At 46.5% G+C, this 19,088-nt stretch overlaps 2 protein-coding genes across 3 annotated transcripts; one reads left to right on the top strand and one right to left on the bottom strand.

Annotated features, from left to right (window-relative positions):
- The first annotated feature begins 5,453 nt into the window (after positions 1-5,453).
- LOC119315282 (putative adagio-like protein 2) lies at positions 5,454-10,888 on the top strand. 2 transcript variants are annotated; one of them, XR_005152665.1, is made up of 3 exons: positions 5,454-5,924; positions 8,641-10,378; positions 10,481-10,888. XR_005152665.1 is itself a non-coding variant. In XM_037589944.1 (2 exons), the coding sequence occupies exons 1-2, from the start codon at positions 5,665-5,667 to the stop codon at positions 10,241-10,243; spliced, it is 1,863 nt and encodes a 620-aa protein (XP_037445841.1). In that variant the 5' UTR covers positions 5,454-5,664; the 3' UTR covers positions 10,244-10,888. The 2 variants fall into 2 exon arrangements, 1 of the variants encoding a protein (XP_037445841.1); XM_037589944.1 differs by having other exon boundaries at positions 8,641-10,888.
- A 2,207-nt stretch (positions 10,889-13,095) lies between these two features.
- Positions 13,096-16,367, bottom strand: LOC119315283. Its single transcript, XM_037589945.1, has 3 exons — positions 15,852-16,367; positions 13,856-14,821; positions 13,096-13,534 (listed from the first exon to the last, which is right to left on the bottom strand). The coding sequence occupies exons 2-3, from the start codon at positions 14,776-14,778 to the stop codon at positions 13,498-13,500; spliced, it is 960 nt and encodes a 319-aa protein (XP_037445842.1). The 5' UTR covers positions 14,779-14,821; positions 15,852-16,367; the 3' UTR covers positions 13,096-13,497.
- Positions 16,368-19,088: the final 2,721 nt, after the last annotated feature.

Genomic DNA, 19,088 nt, shown 5'->3' on the forward strand with positions numbered 1-19,088 from the left:
TTCCTTTTGATCGGGACTGCATTACATTTTTTTTGCGGGAGACTGCATTTCATATTTAAAGTATGTGTTGCTTTTATTTCTTGTGGGTGAGGCTATGTGTGAATTCTTTTCGGTATTGCCTTGATGCAACATTTGAAGTCAATAAAAAACTTTAGTAGGAAGACATGATGGCCGTTGTTAACGGCTTCTCCAACCTTCGCGGAGATCATTTCCAATGGGTCAACACGGCTAATATAGTGCTTATACCCAAGAAAGATGGCGCGAAGTACATCTCGGATTTCAGGCCCATTAGCCTCATCCACGCAGTGGCTAAGATTGTGGCGAAGATGATGACTTCACGCCTTGCTCCTTTCATGCATGTGCTAATTTCCCGCTCCCAGAGTGCCTTCATAAGGACTAGAAGCATTCATGATAACTTCACGTACGTGCGCAACATGGCTAGGCGAATGCACCGGTTGAGGAAGCCTACTCTCTTGTTTAAACTAGACATCAAAAAGGCTTTTGACTCCGTGCGGTAGGACTATCTGTTGGAGCTTCTCTGTCGCCGAGGTTTCCCAACCAGATTCAGAGATATGGTTGCTTTCCTTTTGCACTCCTCATCCTCCAGAGTTCAAATCAACGGTGTTCCAGGTGGGCCTATTTGGCATGGCAAGGGCCTTCGACAGGGAGATCCGTTCTCACCTCTCATGTTTGTCCTAGCAATTGATCCCATCCAAAGCATCCTTGACACTGCCATACGCAAGGGCAAGCTTCACCAGATAGGTGGGAGGAGCACCCGCATGTGCACCTCCCTGTACGCAGACGACACCGCAATCTTTGTGGCTCCCTTCAAGGAGGACGTTCAACAGTTTACCTCCCTGCTGGAGGGCTTTGGTGAGGTCACCGGCCTTGTGACAAATTTGGAGAAAAGCTTGGTGGCCCCTATTCGCTGTGATGGCCTCAATCTTGACGACATCCTTGAGTGTTTCCCGGCTACTCGCGCTGCCTTCCCACTGAGATACCTTGGGCTGCCTCTTTCGGTCCATCGTTTGCGGAAGGTCGATCTTCAACACCTCGTGGACAAGGCTGCTGGGAAGCTAGTACCTTGGCAGGGACGGCTCATCACGACTGTGGGAAGGGCTGAGCTCGTCAAGCCCGTGCTTTCCTCCCTGGCCACCTTCCATGCCACGACGCTCAAACTTCCGGAGGGTGCTATCTCCGACTTTGTGGGCATTGAGAGAGCTTTCCTCTGGTCTGGTTCGGATAAGGTTTCCGGCGGCCAGTGCAAAGTCAGCTGGAAACTCGTGTGTAGACCAAAGAGGCTTGGTGGGCTGGGTATCCTTGATATTCGTATGTATGCCCGGGCTCTGAGGCTGCGATGGCTCTGGTATGAGTGGAAGGAGCCGCACAGGACATGGGTGGGCATCGGAAACCCATGCGACACCACTGACAGAGATCTATCATATGCTGCCACGACAATCTCTGTCGGCGACGGTAGGATGGCACGTTTTCTGGCTTTCCCCATGGGTAGATGGAACGAAGCCCAAGGACATTGCACCGACCATTTTCGCGATCTCTGCCAACAAGGACAGGTCCGTGCGAGAAGCCTTGCTTGAAAATCATTGGATCCAATGGATCAACATGTCCGGAGGTCTCTCGGTGGAACACATTGACCAGTTCTGCGCCCTTTGGGGGAAGCTCACTATGGTACACCTATAGGACGACCTACCCGATTATATCAAGTGGAACCTCACCGCCGACGGTATCTATTCCTCGACCTCGGCCTATAGGGCCCAATTCGAGGGTGCGATCGCCCCCAACATGACCACGATGGTGTGGAAGAACTGGGCTCTGCCCAAGTGCAAGTTCTTTGCATGGCTAGTTATCAAGGATAGAATTTGGACGGCCGACAGACTGCAAAGAAGAGGGTGGCCCAACTGCAATTTGTGTCAACTTTGCAAGAGGGAGCCAGAGACCGCAACTCACCTTCTCTTCCAATGCAGGTTCTCTGCCCGCATTTGGAATGCAATCAGAGTTTGGGTGGATGCCCCTGAACTGGATGTGGCGGCCTGGAACGGGATCCCGCCATAGTCAAAGAGTGGTGGTCGGCAGTGGTCCTTAGGCGTGGACATAGGAGGAAGGCGATTTCATCACTCATCATGCTTGTTACTTGGGAAGTGTGGAAAGAGAGAAACGCGAGGGTGTTCGAGCATGTATGTAGGTTGCCAAGAGTGTTAGTCGAGGCTATTAAAGTGGAGGCGAGGCTCTGGATTATCGTAGGGGCGAAGCATTTGGGTTCTTTGATGCCGCGAGAGTAGGACTGTATTCTTTTCATTTGTGTGAGGTGTAATGACCCTCTGCAGACTTTGTTACCCCTTCTTTTTAATGAGATGAGGCAAAGCTTTTGCCTCCGTTTAAAAAAAATTAAAAAACTTCAATAGGCAATGATGATGTAAAAAAAATGTAGGCGTGCTTTGAAATGTGAAATAAAACCGTACACCAACTTAGCAGAAAAACCTTGCAGAAATATGCACGAGCCATAAAAAAGGTATGCATTCTATATAATTGATGTACTTAGGTAGTTTTTTTGAAAAAAAAAGAATGTAAATTCCTTTTTTGTCCAGTACACACTTTTTAAAGGAGTTCGCTAAATGTTCATATAAACGTATTTTACACGTTGTCATTTTCCAAGTAGGTAGCGCCCATTGTCACTGTTTCGTTTTTTTAAAGAATCCAGATCCATTATAAAAGTTCATCGAAAATATAAAATTACACCGATATTTCGAGGACCCAACGACCACTACCGCCGTCGAACGAGTTGTCGACGACCGTTGTCGCCGCTCCCCTATTAGAACCGGCTTGACCTTGTCGATGATAGCCGGGAAGTTTTCATGCACATGCCTCTAAAAACCAACGTCCTGGAACTGCAGTCGCCATTGAACTCTTGAATAGATCTGAAGCACCTAATATCAAATCTCGTCATACAGAAACGCCAACCTCACTGCTCAAAAGAGACGACAGGAATCTACTGGAACTCCGTCGACTACGTCCAGACGGACGGACTCGAGGAGAACTAGAGCCTTGAGGACAAATTCAAATAAGAAGCACCGTCATCCGCCTGAACACCGCACCAACGAGGATTAAAATTCTAACCTAAACTATTAACCGGAGCAAAGACACCGATTCTCCTTCTGCCACTGATCGCCGGAGCGACAAGCAAACGGGAGATAAATCCACGTGCTCCCCGGTGAAGCCTGAAGAGGAAAGTTCGCCCTAGCTACAAGACATAGTGGAGGAAACGCTAGAGCCACACCCCTTTTATCCACCTTTTCAGTTTTAGACCAACCAAGTGTGCTTTGAACTCTGTCAACATGTTTGCATACGCCACCGGCTGACTAATTTCAGTTCACTCACCGCAGGAAATCAATAAAAAAAAATATATACACCAGCTCGCTAACCGTAAAAAAAGAGGAAAGTAGATGGCGTAGATGCGTCCAGCCAATTCATGATCCATTGGAACACCTCCTGCATGGGTTAGGTGCCGCGTCGTGGGAATAAAAGGAGAGCACATGACCATTTTACGTTAATACATCACAATATATTAAAACGATGTTGTTACTTTCTTGGAACCTTTATTTTCCATTTTCTCCTCATAAATCTTCTTGTGAACTTCTTTGGTACCCCTTGTGGCTTGGAATGAAAGTGTTTAGGTAGGCATAAGCCCACCGTAGTCCCATTTAAAAAAACATTTGTGAAATCATGTGTAGTCTCAGTCATCCGGGCTGCCACATCGTGTAGTATTAAACGCCTTCTATCTTTATTTGAAAAGCAGAATACGTACCATATGTTTCACATTTTTGCCACACCGAAAAATAATGTTAGGATGTTACACATATACAATAGTTGTCTTGAAATGCATCTAAACACAATCAATTTGGATGAGTTAAAATGCAATGACTTTTATCTTCTTGCTCAACCATGAGTTTTATGTCTAGCCGCTCTCCCATCAGGCCAAACCAACGCCCTTCCCATTCATGGCTAGCACCGCTACCACATTGCCTCAATGCATTGTCCTCCTGTAGCCACCATCTTACCGCTAGCCTAGGTCATCTTTCTAACCCTGCAGCGCCTCGCCGTCTTCTCCGACGTAGATGTCTCAATTCAGACCCCCTAACCCCACCTGCGAATCTTAATCCTTGATGTCATCTCCACTTCAAATCTTTCACAGCCTTTGGCTCGGTCTAGACTTGCCTCCGCTACATATTGTCCGACTATTTGGCTCGATGACCACAAAACACGAACAATACATATATGTGATGACAAAACCGGACTATGATTTCGCGAATTGCGGTTGACTACGATACAACAAAGCCCATTTAAGAAAAACACTCAACCATGCGGTCGCACTACCATGTCCATGTCCCTTGTTCTTAGAGGAGTGGCAGAGAAGCACAGTGGATGTGTATGCGTGCAGGCCGATGATGCCATAGCAGTTGTGTAAGGGGAGATGAGACGAGTAGGAATTTGGTGGCCCGGGGGTCGGAGGGAGTCGGCTACCCTAAGAAATTGCCTCTTACCGCACTACCACTTTGTCAGTGCATCCTCCACCTTTGTCCTCGCCGTCACATAGCACAACCCACTCCGTGAACTCATCCACCTTCCAACACAACCACAACAACATGTGGGACCGAAAAGCCCTAGGAAAAATAAATCCACGCATTAACTGGTAGGTGGGCCAGCCAGCCAAACGAGGAAAATAACGCCTAGAGCCTTACAGCCATGGCCCGCAAGACCCCCTACAGGCCCGATGCATGAGAGAGCTTCATTTTGTGTGACGCCGGTAACTTAGAAGATGACACATTTGATATTTCACGTCTTGCACGGCAGAGGATAGTGCTAGGCGGTTGCATATACGATAGTCGCCCGAAAACACGCCAAACACAATCAATTTGGACGAGTCTGGAACCCAACGACTTTTATCCTCTTCGTAAACCGCCAGCTCAACCTCCGGTGATTCGTCCTCCAGCCCAGCCCAACCAGCGGCCTCTAACCCCCGCACCGTGAATGTTCATCCTCGCCACCACATCATCTCCACCGCGCATCACCGCTGCTTCCGCCTCGGTCCAAACTTACCACTAAAGCTCAACAAACACAAAAATCATAAAACAATTTGTGTAAACATAAAACCAACTAGTACAATTTCATGGAATTACAGTGAGCGAGTGTGATACAGCAGGAGGCCCTTTAAAAGAAAAGACCAGCACTCAGCCATCCGGTCGCACCACCCTGTCCCCGTCCCCGTCCCTTGTGCTCAGCTCAGCGGGAGTGGCCAGAGAACCACCGGCCAGCGCACGCCGGCCCAGCCTCCCATCACCGCCGTCCATCCCTCCCACGGACGGCCGAGATCGCCCTCCCGCCCCCACAAACCAAACCCCGCACGTCCTCTCGTCGACCTCCACTTGCTCGCGCCCGCCCCCGCCCCCGCCCCCGCGTCGTCCGTCCACTCGTTGCTTCGTCTTCTTCCTCGCACCCCCTCCTCCCCCAGATTAAATCCGGCTATTTAAATCGAATCCCCCAACGAACTCCCACTTTTCCCCAGCGGCGTCAGCGGAGGAGCAGCGAGCGAGAGAGGAGCCAACCCTAGCGAGCGCGCGCCATGGGATAGGTAGGGGCTCTCGGCGGGCCATGGAGTGGGACAGCGACTCGGACGGCAGCGGGGAGGAGGACGAGGAGGAGGAGGAGGGGGAGGAGGGGACCGGGCCGTGGGGCGCGGATGGGTGCCGGGGCGGCGGCGGGTTCTCGCTGGCGATCGAGGGCGTGCTCGGCGGCGCCTGCGGGCTCGTCGTGTCCGACGCGCTCGAGCCCGACTTCCCCATCATCTACGTCAACCGCGGCTTCGAGGACGCCACCGGGTACCACGCCGAGGAGGTGCTCGGCAGGAACTGGTGAGTGCCCCCCTGCCTCTCAGCCCACCGATTTTGTCTTCCGTGACTAGTTACGGTCTGGGCGTGCTGCGAATTCGAGCTTCGGCCGGTCATGGCGCGGGCGGCGTTGGTTGGTGCTTTTGGGGGATCTGAGTACATGCTGCTATAATACTAGTTACTGGATTGGAACTGACTTAGTGGAACTTAGAGCAGGAACTAGTAGTTCAATTGGTTTGCAATCAAAATTAGTTAGGCGGATACTAGTATATATATTCTGTTTGGCGATTCATCACCATCAGTGTCAAATTAGGGAGATGGTTATTGAGAGAGACGATCCCACCGGTTTGTGCTACAATTGGGCCCGTAGAACACTTACTATTCAGGTGCTCGCGAGGAACTGGTGAGTGCCCCCCTCTGCCTTTCAGCCTGCTGATTTTGCCTTCTGTGAGTAATTACGGGTTGGGCTTGCGGCGAATTCAAACTTTGGACGGCCACACGCCATGGCGCGGGCGGTGGTGGTTAGCTTTTTGTGGGGGATCTGAGTACATACTGCTATAATACTGGTTACTGGATTGGAACTAATTTAGTGGAACATAGAGCAGAACTCGTAGTTCAATTTGTTTGCAATCAAAATTAGTTAGGCGGATACTAGTATATATATTCTGTTTGGTGATTCGTCACCATCTGTGTCAAATCTGGGAGATGGTTATAGAGGGAGACGAGCTCACGGTTTGTTTGCCCTACAATTGGGCCCCTGATCGCTTACTTTTCAGTGCTTTGTATTTGATGGATTTCAATGAGGGAGATACATACATCTAGCTTCAGACTGAGCATGTAGATCTACCTCCCCACTGGGAACAGTGAAGGAAGCCATATTGTAGTTAGGAGTCAGAGTATTAGTTATGGTTCGGGCATGCGGCGAGTTCGAGCTTTGGCGACACGCCGTGGGTGTGTGGGTGGTGTTGGTTTACGTTTTGTGGGGGATCTGACTCTGAGTACATGCTGCTAATTCTAGGTATTGGATTGAAAGTGATTTAGTGGAATAAAGAGCAGGAACTAGTAGTTCAATTTTGCTTTACAAAATTAGTTAGTGTATACTAGTATATATATTCTGTTTGGTGCTGATACCATCAGTGTCAAATGAGGCAGATGGTTAGTGAGAGACATGAGTCACCGTTTGTTTGTGGGTGCTGCAGTTGGGCCCATGAACACTTATTTTTCAGTGATTCATATTAGGTGAATTTCGATGAAAGAGATACACATATCTAGCTCCACTCTGAGTCTCCGAGAACATGCATCTAATTCCCCACTGAGAACAGTAAAGGAAGCCATATCGTAGTTAGGAGTCCAGAGTATTTTAGTCCAGTTAAGGGCTTTGTTGACACGGAAAAACCATCAACTGGAATCATGATGTTAATGTTAATTACTTAAAGCATCAGAAGCATCAGAAAGAGATCATACTAACAATTAAAGTGATATGTGGTTGGTTAGCTGTCTATCTGCTCTTCTCCTCCAACAAAAACTAACCAGTTAGTTACTATATGGTTGCACTTCTATGATGAGTTATCTTTGTCTTCAGGTGTTGTGCTCCTCTTAATTATTCATTGGAAATTGATTTAGGATGGAACACCTGTTTGCTTTTTATTAGGATGTCAGTCCTCTTTGAGTTTAAATAGTGTGAAATAACTAGAATATTTGTGGATTCTATAATCAACTCTTAGTTTTTAACACTACCTTTAATTTTACTTGCCCTTCCTCTAGTAGCACTTCCCTGGCTGGTGACCTTCTATTTTGAAAAAAGTTAACTCTATCAGTTTTTTTTGCTGAAAGTGTGGTCTAAGATTAAATATTCAGCTAGTCAACTGTCTTAGGTTTGAGAATGTTATGCTATGTGGAGAAGCAGTAAGAAGGATCACCAATTTAGCATCAGGTCTAATTATTATTTAACAAAGCCGAGCAGAAAGGAAAATGATCAGAGTTTGTGGTTGATGATGTTTGAGAGATGTGGCTATATGTTCATGAAACGGTGTTCACTTGACAAAACATCATAATGCTGTTCCAAAAATATTTCTCTTGTTAGAATAAATTAAATAATGAAACGTCAATGTAAAAGCTGAAACAGTAACTAATACTTGGTTAAAGGCTCTCTGCCTGATATACAAGAGTTCTTTTTACAAGTAATGTGTGTGTGTGCACAAGGCAGGATTAGATGAACATCAAATGTTTTAGAGGAAGGTAAACAAAATCCATTAGATCGTTCAGCGCTGTAAACTGTTCTACTGATACAACTGTTTAGAAGTTGTCTGGATACACATATGCACTCCTATGTTGTTTATGCAAGATAATAGTGGTAGCTTTGGTAGAGGTGGCTGAACTAATGGTGGTCTTCAGTGTTATGGGGGCTAAAGTAGTTAAGACAACTCATTTTTGGGTGTTTAAATAGTGAAGTCGTGAGGAGCTCCTGAGCATAACTTGTTTTGCTGACGTTATTACTTATCATACCATCATGGACAGAAATAAAAGAAATAGAACATATAGTCGAGCTATTAATCAACTTGCTAGCAACACCAAGATACATTTCATCTTTGCTAATGTAATACTATATTTGGTCAATTTCTCAATGTTTGATTTCGATTTTGAGTTATCATGTAACTTAGTTGAACATGTTACATTCGCCATTTTACTTTGCTTAGTTTACCTCTGTTATTGACAATTGTTTTGGTATTTTTTTCTGCAGCCGGTTTTTGCAATGCAGAGGACCATTTGCTCAGAGGAGACATCCCCTTGTTGATGCTATAGTAGTTACTGAGATTCAGAGATGCTTAGAAGAAGGAACTGAGTTCCAGGGTGATCTGCTGAATTTTAGGAAAGATGGTTCTCCATTTATGACGAGTCTGCAACTAAAGCCCATATATGGAGATGACGAAACAATAACACATTATATGGGCATTCAGTTCTTCAACGATTGTAATGTTGATTTGGGGCCTTTGCCTGGCTCTATGGCAAAGGAAGTTGTGAGATCAGTATGGATTACACCAGATAATACTCTACGGCCAAGTCCAACAGGGAAGGGTAACTTTTGCTCTGAGTATTCTCATCTCTTCCAACTGAGCGATGAGGTACTGTGCCAGAAGATCCTATCAAGATTGTCACCTAGGGATATAGCATCTGTAAACTCTGTATGTAAACGTTTGTATCACATGACAAAGAATGATCACCTTTGGAGAATGGTTTGTCAGAATGCATGGGGCAACGACGCAACTCGGGCTCTTGAGAATGTGGCTGGCACAAAAAGTTTGGCATGGGGACGGCTAGCGAGGGAGTTGACTACACTGGAAGCCGTCACCTGGAAGAAATTGACGATCGGGGGTTCAGTGGAGCCATCTCGCTGTAACTTCAGTGCTTGTGCTGTAGGAAACCGTGTTGTCCTGTTTGGTGGGGAAGGTGTTAACGCACAGCCGATGAATGATACATTTGTGCTGGATTTGAGTGCGAGCAAGCCAGAGTGGAGGCACGTCAATGTGGGGTTGGCTCCTCCTGGCCGCTGGGGCCATACCCTGTCATGCCTAAATGGATCGCTGTTGGTTCTGTTTGGTGGATGTGGAGGCCAGGGCCTGCTCAATGATGTGTTTATTCTGGATTTGGATGCAAAACATCCTACATGGCGTGAGATTTTTGGCCTTACACCACCGGTTCCACGGTCATGGCATAGCTCTTGCACACTGGATGGATCGAAGCTGGTGGTTTCTGGTGGCTGTGCCGACTCTGGTGTGCTCCTCAGTGATACTCATCTTTTGGATGTGACAATGGAAAGGCCTGTTTGGAGGGAGATACCTGCACCTTGGACTCCGCCTTCTAGGTTGGGGCACTCGCTCTCTGTCTACGATGGCCGGAAAATCCTGATGTTTGGTGGCCTTGCCAAAAGCGGCCCTTTGCGACTCAGGTCTGGTGATGTGTTCACAATGGACTTGAGTGATGCTGCGCCGTCCTGGCGGTGCATCACCGGTAGCGGAATGCCTGGAGCCTGCAACCCCGCTGGAGTTGGTCCGCCTCCTCGCCTTGACCATGTTGCCGTGAGCCTTCCCGGAGGGAGAATTATGATATTTGGTGGTTCGGTAGCAGGTCTTCATTCCGCTTCACAGCTCTACCTCTTAGATCCGACCGAAGAGAAACCTACCTGGAGAATACTGAACGTTCCAGGGCGACCTCCGAGGTTTGCATGGGGACACAGTACGTGTGTCATGGAAGGATCAAAGGCAATAGTTCTTGGAGGACAAACTGGAGAAGAGTGGACGCTGACTGAAATACATGAGCTCTCTTTGGCGAGCTCATTAGTATGAGACCAGAAAGTCTCCAGCAAAGTTCACAGGTACTCTTGTGGCAGATTAGTTGTGTATGCTTGGAAGGCTAGTCTCAAGTAGATCAAAGCCGGCTACTCCCGCAATGTCCCGGAGTCGCCCCCCGTTGTCTATGAAGTAGGAACATGTTCTCTCTGCTTTTGCTGCTGCTGTCTGTTTGGTCTACTACAAGGTAACTAATCATCATCCATAACCCTCAATGTGTGTTGTTCTCGTCAGATGTTTCCAGCACTCTGATATGGAAACAAAAGGGACTGGCGTCGTATACCTGGAGTCTCCGGTGCAACACTTCTGTGGCACTGCCGTCGTGACACATGTTGTAATTGGTCCTGAAATTCCGACCGCCCGCTCGCCGGTTATGTTGAGCTTTGCTTTTCTGTACCTTGTATGTTTTCCGCGAGCTGCTTGGTTACTCCTCTCACATTGTTTGTTTACTAATACCGCTGACAAAAACTTTTCAGTTTATACCTTTGTAAGTTGTAATTCTGATTGTAGCTAAAAAGTTATCAGGACTGGTTGTATGGAAAACAGGCAGAGTTTTGCTTCCCCGCGACATTTGTTGTAGATTGTAATTTGCAGAGCTTACAAGGATCTTTCTACAGAATAAATAATGGCCTTATGACGCCATTTTGGGATCTGATTTCTGGGAAGAATGCAAGCTCCCATCGGCTCTAACAAACTCCAGTTTCCAGCTCCTGATTGGATGCCAGTTGCTTGCGTGAACATTTAGGAACCCTCGCTACTTGGGCAACTAGCGTCGAATTGCGTAGCGCAAATCTTTTTCTTTTATAGGGAATGCCATCATGGCGCACATTATTTCAAGTTGAATAACGATGCATCATTCATTACAGCCGGGACAATAAAGCTACGGGGATTACCCTCAAAACACAAGAATTAGAAGTAAAAGCATGTCTAGCTGATGTGTGTGCCACCATGTTCTTTTCCTGTTGCATGGAGATGTTCCCAATTCTGGATGCAATCTGAAGACCGTGTGTGTTACTAATACTTGCACTGCAAATGGGCAGTGGAGGGGGTAGCATCCTCCACCGGTGCAGCACAGCGGGGACATGTAGAATCTGAATGACCCCATCAAAAGCCTGTACAAGTTCCAAAGAATCTGTTTCAACTATCACCGGAACACAACCCAACTTTTCCATCATGTACAGGCCCTTCCGAAGCGTTGTTGCCTCCGCTGTCGCTGCCCAAGTAATCGATCTAGAGGCCGCAAGCCCCTGCAATAGCTTCGCCAATTGCATTACTTAGCACTGCACCTGCTCCACCTGTTCCATTTTCAATAAAAGATGCATCGATGTTCAGCTTATATGAAAGTCTTGGTGGTCTGCACCATGTTACTATTTGTTGTTCGGATTTTGAAAAGGCCCTCGCATAGTTCGTTGCCATACCTTGAATAGCAAAAGCAGACCGAGGTGGAGGGGCCACGGCCATCCTTTTTACAAACTCTCGCGTTGCCACCAAATATACCAAGCAACCACGATAGTCATCTCCTTCAATCCAACTTTGCCCAAGTACCGGTGATTTATTATTCTGTCGGCGAAGCAGCTCTTCAAGAACAACGGATCCAGATCGGTCAACATATGCATGGCTGGCAATACAAAACTACGTCTGGACGGCGGATAGACTGGAGAGGAGAGGGTGACCGAACTGTGGCCTCTGTCCACTATGCAAACAGATGATGGAAACGGCGAACCACATCTTCTTCAAGTGCCGGTACTCCATTAGACTATGGGGTATGATCAAGGGTTGGCTCAAGCTCAACTACCTCGACATCTCTTCCTGGATGACGATGCGCTCCATCAAGGACCGGTGGCTCAACATGTCGGCTACTAATATGCCGAACCGGAAGGCGATGGCCTCCCTTACTATGCTAATATCCTGGAGCATATGGTGCGAGGGAAAATGCACGGGTGTTTCGCCACAAGTCCACGATTTCGTCCAGCCAACCTTTTGGGCAACCGCGGGCGCAAAGCACTTGGGTCAAATCATGCCGGGAGAGTAGTGGCCTTGTAATCTTTCTTTTCGCTTTTCTTTGTAAAAGCAACTGTAATAAACTCCTTAATTGATGGATGAGGCAAATTTTTTTCTTCGTTTTAAAAAAATAAATAAAAATGTCTTGAAGGCCCAGCAATTTCCAGATATCTCGTGCCCGTATTGCGTAGCGCAAACCTTATAGTTTGCTAAAAATAACAGTCCTCCCGATGCTGATGCGACCATGACAAGTAGTATTACTATCTAAACCTAAGGTTCCGTGGCCATAGCCGATGATGAAGCCGTGCAAGCAAGTTAACGGAGCATCATCAGCTGTTGCATCTTCTAAAGAAAGCGCGAAACAAACAGGATTCCAAACGCATCTTCAACCCGTTGGCCGGCGGCCCAACGGAAGTCCAAGTCAACCCGGAATCACGCAGGAAACCGGTTGACGGAAGCAACCACACAAGGTTCAGGATCAGGACGGGCATCGGCAGGTCCGCTCCCGCACGCAAATCGCAGTCAGATAGATATACAGTACGTACACAAGTGGCATTCATTCAGACACATCCCAGCACGGAAGCCTCTTCTTTGGCAACAAGCCCAGCAGCACAAGGGGAGCACAGCACACAACCAAACACCCACACAAACCTTCCTTTTCACAGAAAAGTTGGAGCAGTTTTTTCATAACAATTACCACGGGACATTTCCACACCGATTGTCGCGCACGAAGATCTTCGCGGCGGTGTTTTTCGAAGAACAGACAGGTGGTTCCGCGGACCGGAACCGAGACCCGACGGTGCTATAAGGTGGCAAAAGTTATATATTTACATGAAGAACCTGAAATGGATGGTAAGACCTGTTGCTGATGAACAATGAAGGAAAGTTCACAGCGCACAAACCCAGCAGTCACACAACCTTCTTTCTACAGGGAAGAGAAATCCATTCCAAAGCCTTTCTACGACAATTATCGCGCACGGAAGATCCCTTCCGTGGCGGCGGCTGTTTTTCACATACAATGGTTTCGCGGACGGAAACCGAGATCAACACTGCTATAAGGTAAAGGCTAAGTATTTACATGAAGAACCTAAAAATGGTAGAGACCTGTGAACAATAACGGGGGAGGCCTGCTGCTATCGTCTATGCACACGAAATACGGGCTTGGATAGCAGAGAGAAGGGGAGAAGGAATGAAACAGGCGGTGGAGCTGGGATGCTTCTGAACTTCCTGATTGTTGCTGCATTGCGATCCTAGGCGTGTGCGCGTCGGCGGACATACCTGGGATCCCTGGATTGACAAAGAAAAAATGGTGTGTCAGAGACTGCCGAAGTGAAACATGAGCAGCTAGGATTTGTTATAGTTTCTAGTAATATAACTGTTTTCACAGTTAGAAATGTGGCGTGCACTTGTGCTGAGTTTCAAAGGATAAAGACATTGTTCAGGGCAATAAAATCTACTAGTGGTTAAAGTGGCACCTTATTGATCCTTGAAAGTATAAAAATGGTATACTACTCAGAGGGGTAATTCTGTTAGCCACATGCCAATGACAGAAAGCGGTCCTTTTAGAAAAATGACAGTAAACAGGGGAAGCAAAGTATATGCACACACCTGTAATGACTGGCCATTCTCCTGGATGCTGCACTAGGCATTGCCCCTGTAACAAGATACTCATCATCTATTCCATCAAATCTGATTTCCCTTATGTCAACAGCTCTGGTTGGAACGTCGATGGTGAAGCTTTCCTGACCAGACCTGTTGCCGCTCCTCCTTCCACCACTTCTCCTTTCCCTTGTCCTTGCTCTTCTTCGGCCTCTCGAAGACCCGAACGACTTGCAGAAAATACAGGACGTCCACCAGTTTCCCCTGACCCTGTGGAGCACTTCATAGTCGTCTCCAGCATCATCGTCCCCATACTCGATGACATAGTCTCCCAGAACTATGCTGTTAGGCACCTGCGCGTGTATCGTGCTCAAGACATCGATGATATCGGACGACTGCTGGAAATTCTCCCAGTCGACTCGGCGAGCAGGGTCGATCTCCGAAGGGCGGGAATTCGGATGCTTCTGCTGGGTGTGCTTCTGAAGCTCATGGAAGTTGCCAACATACGAGCAGCAGCTCTCTTCGCAGCATCTTTTCTTCTGGTTAAGGTGCTGCCGTGCCTCGCCGATGACAGCCCACCCGATGACATCGCCTCTACACAACGGGCAAGCCGGGTGGTTGTTTGTGTTTGACGAGATGAAATGGATGCTGTCACGGGGAGCGATGTTAACGGCCGAGACCTTCACATTCACCGGCTGCCCATGGGCACTCTTAAACCGCTCGAGGCAGTTCGAACGGGACTTGTCGGTGTCGCATACGAACGGCCGGCAACCCTTCTCATAAGATGTGCACCTCAGCAAGACCGCGTTGTGCGGGAAATCAAGACAGATCGGGCAAGTAACATCCTCCGTCCAACTTTTATCAAGTTGTATGTCGAGGTCGAAAGAGCTGGGCTTCACCACCTTCTTCATCACCAGATTTCCTGAACCCATGCTGAATGAACTTTGCCTACCAAATGTATCTTTTCATGACAGCCTGCATGTTATAAAGCAGCATGTCAACTTAGTCTGTCGCTCCCATAAGCAATAAAAGCAGCAAGAGTCTGCATCTCCATCACCACAGAAATATCATCATAAACCTAAGAAGCTACTACAAGATGGTACAACAGCAACTTTCCAGATCAGCCTAGTTAACTAGATACGGATCCAATTAATTTGCCTCACATCTATCATCTCCCTTGACCAAGTAATGAGCAGCCTAAAGCTTTCAGGTACCCCAGCCTAGTTCATGACAAGATCACATCATTTGTCAAGAAAAAAAAGCTATGGATCATAATGATCTTGCTTTGTTACATTAATATTTCACAGCATGTGCTTGAGCAATAGTACCATTTAGAATTAGGAATTTACTGTAGCCACCAAGTGTATAATTCAAATGTGCAAGAGAGGAAAAACCAAGCCATCTTACTTGTGTGCTACAAAGTCTACCTAAACATTCCCCCTGAAATGCCAAGACATTCAAAGAGATTGACCGCAACCCACCATTCAGCGGAAGACAAAAACAAACAGTTCCAGAAATTGGGGAAAGAATCCTGAAACAACATGGAAGCATCACATGCCCTGATTTCTTTTTCTTTTTCACAAAAATCACATGGCCTGATGAATCAGGCAGCGCAGTAAACTAATCAACACACTTATATATAAAAAACTGGAGCAGATTCTGCACAAGAAACTAATCAAAATCTATGCGGCAGCTAGCCGAAAGGCAGCAAGTTAACCCATCCAACACGCACAAAGAAAAAGAGTAACTATAAGAAGATCCCTAAAGCCCAAAATTAGTTCGGTTAAACTCGCCGAACGAACACCACAAGGGGGCAAATAAGAAGTAACTCATACAGAGTCACAGATACGGCTACACGACGAAATACAAATTGCTGGGAGGGGAAAAATCCCGTACGAAAACCACACAGCGGCGCGGATCCATGCCAAATCTTCAAAATTACCAAAAGGGGAAGAATCATGAGAAGGAATGAAGAGGGGGTAAAGGGGGAGAGAGAGAGACGCACCGCGCACGAGGTCGCGCCGTGCCGCTGGCCGGCCGGCCGGAGAGAGCAGCAGGCCCGACGGGCAGAGACTCAGAGACGGGATCGCCGCCGCCGCCTCCTTCTTCCCTCCCAACCTCTCTCTCTCTCTCTGACTAGAACCTTTCTCTGACTCTCCCTCTCCCTCTCCCTCTCTCTCTGACTCGCGAAACGGAGGAGAGGAGAGGAGCGCCTTTCTACTCCCTCGGATTCGCAGCGCCACCGGTCCACCACCACCACCACCACGAGCCGACTACTACTACTACTAGTAGCACCCCCGCAGGCATAAAAACTCCGACTTTTCCATGCCTCCGCGAGGAAATCGATACTTTTTTACGGGCGTCTCCCCTGTTTCGTTCGGTGCGTGGTGGGATGGGATGACTCGGTGGGAGGGACGACGACGGGGAGAGAGAGAGAGAAAGTCCGCGGCCCGGGGCAGAGAGAGAGAGAGAGATGGAGAGAGAGAAAGGAGGGTGATGCACACGACTCCAAAGCAACCCAACGTTAGTGCTGCCCTAGTGGTGCACCTCCCTCTCTCTCTAGATTTCGTCATCATCGCGCTCACCTCGCTGCCCTTTTCAACGCCTCGCTTTATTTTTTTTCGCCTCTTTATTTGGAAATGACGGAAACGCCCCTGGGATAACTCTGTTAGGAGCACGGAAATTTTCTGCTGATGCTGTCTTTTTTTCTCCTTCCCTTTTCAAGAATTTCTGCTGCTGATGCTGTCATTAATTTATATACTGCGAGACTTATTTCAACAAATTCTTTGGGCATTACCGCACACGCCGCGGCCATAGATATAAGATGTTTTAGATATTTTAATATGGATTGCATAGTGACTGAAATGAGTGAACAAAGACACTAAATTATACTATGAATTTAGAAAAAAAGGTTAGACCAGTTTATAGTAACAAAAGGAGTAGTGTACAACGGGGATTCCCTCATGAAAAAATAATGATACAACGGGGGTGGATGCAGGAGAAGTAGATGCGTGAGACGGAGGAGAAGTCGATACTTAATCAGCCTCGTGGCTTACACTTCGGTTTACTAAAAGGACAGAGACCAAGGGGATTGTCTTCCCCTGATCTGAGCTTGCGTGATCACATGTTCTACAATTTAATACCCTTCTCCAAATGTACGTACATGTGGCATCTGTGTGGTAGCTTTTCAATTTGTAAATTTAAGCGCCAATATGATGGGCTGTATGAAAAGTTAAACGAAGCTGTAATAATGTTAGTCATGCCTTGGCTAATTTTGATAGGGTGTATCGCCGGACTATGGTTTGGCTACGCTCTGGACCAGATGAGGCCATGGAACTTATAGAACGAGATTGCCACATTTAAACTCCAAGTAATGCAAGAATTTATTCGCAAAAAGAATTGCTTTCACAATATGTACTCCATCCCTTCGGTACAAAAGGCCCTCGCATGATATCATCGTCTTTTCGACAACAAAATATGTGTTATATAACATTTCATTAGCCGAATTGATGGTCTAGCAGCAAGTATGGTTCTTTTATGGATAAGGGCGTGTTTTTATGATTTTCTTTTTGCTAGCATGTTAAGGGCGTGTTTTATGATTTTCTTTTTGCTACCATGTTAAGAGCGTATTTTATGATTTTCTTTTTAAAAAATGAGACCAACCCAAGGGCTAATCCTCGTTGGCTTTTCTTTATAGGAGAAACTCCATGAGCACCGCGCGTCCGTGTCAGGACTCGAACTCGGGTGAGCTGGCAGCAACCTCAGCTGCCCAGCCAACGGGTCGACGCCCCGTCCTCATGATTTTCTTTTTTCTAGCATGTTTACGGCTATGGATATAAGTCAAAGGCTAGACAGGGACCATCTTTTGATTTGATTTGTGTGAGGGAGAGGGTAGGGACATAATTTCACATATCCATCATAATTCCGATCTTGATAGTATACATGTCGATGCATTAAGTGAGAATTTCGTGAGATTTCACGGACTTATGCACAAAGGGATGCATCCTCATACAAGTTGAAGTTGTAGTGCCAAATGAATTGACACCCCCATTTTTTCCAAAACACCTTTATTTACCTTTTATATTTATATAGAAGTGCAAAAAACTACTAAGAATGTAAATAAAATGACGCCATGACGACACCTTAGGTCTGGCACAGCCACTCCATACATCTCCCTTTCTATTGTTCATAGATCATAGATTGTGTAAAAAGACACGGTAATTTGCACATGCCCAGGCTTATTTACACCCGATGAACGGCAATTTTTTTTAAAGTAAACATATTCAAAAATCTGAGAAAAAAAGACAAATCGGCCCCAAACATTGTACTTTTTCAAATTAAAGTTTCTTTCACAAAAAAATATATTTTCTTTGCCACAACCTCCTCGAATGTCCAAATACCATGAATTTTTGCACTTGCATCACACATTCGACTATCTTGGATGCTAAAAAAGTTCAAATTTCTTTTATTATTTTTCTATTTAAATAAATTACTGTTCACACTCAGATGCACGTGGGCACCGAATCGCTGCACTCAGAAAAACATGCTTCTTTGTTGATAAACTCTTTCCATATTGACTTTGGTTTTTTCATCCTTTCAGTGGCGGGGTGTGGGCAGTGTGATGATATGGTGCTTGGCCTTGCGTCTTTCATGCTTCTTTGGATGCCTGTCAGGGTCTTAATCCCCCACCTGAGCGGGTTATGTCGAACTCAGCTCACTCCGTGGAGGGTGATAGGATGGCACAACATAGATGCTGATCATTTTCGTTGCATCCCTCTATGTATCAACTGTGTTTTGTGGTGTGTTAGTCATCGTGCCTGTGGTGTCCCCGCAAAAAAGCCACAAAAGGCAAAAGTTGCTTATGACATCTTCGGTCGACATTACATAGCTGCTTATATAAGGGGCAAATCCAGTATGAGGTCCATATGTGCCATGGCATTCCCCCAGAAAATGCAAAACAATTTATACCATTTATTTACTTAATACTAGATGTCTACAACATAAAGCCTATTTTTGGTCTATTTGTTGGAACCGTATTGACATCTAGACCAAATTATATGATGCGTACTGTAATTTTCAAAACAAATTGAGCATATATGTTGAAGTTATGTTATCCATACATATATACATATAAACCGTGGCACCTTTTTCCTAGGATCCTAGATCCGCCACTTATATAGGCTCTTCACGAAAGTTGGTGCAGCTGCTTTCGGTAACCTCCAAGTCACTAACCTCAGCTTTT

Source organism: Triticum dicoccoides, chromosome 6A (assembly GCF_002162155.2).
Source record: "Triticum dicoccoides isolate Atlit2015 ecotype Zavitan chromosome 6A, WEW_v2.0, whole genome shotgun sequence".
Lineage (NCBI taxonomy): Eukaryota > Viridiplantae > Streptophyta > Magnoliopsida > Poales > Poaceae > Triticum > Triticum dicoccoides.

Excerpts from the sequence above, each read along its gene's own strand:
- LOC119315282 (XM_037589944.1), top strand. The coding sequence starts at position 5,665 with ATGGAGTGGGACAGCGACTCGGACGGCAGCGGGGAGGAGGACGAGGAG. Across the intron at positions 5,925-8,640 it reads GAGGTGCTCGGCAGGAACTG|CCGGTTTTTGCAATGCAGAG; the intron begins GTGAGTGCCCCC and ends TTTTTTCTGCAG.
- LOC119315283 (XM_037589945.1), bottom strand. The coding sequence starts at position 14,778 with ATGGGTTCAGGAAATCTGGTGATGAAGAAGGTGGTGAAGCCCAGCTCT. Across the intron at positions 13,535-13,855 it reads AGAATGGCCAGTCATTACAG|GGATCCCAGGTATGTCCGCC; the intron begins GTGTGTGCATAT and ends TTGTCAATCCAG.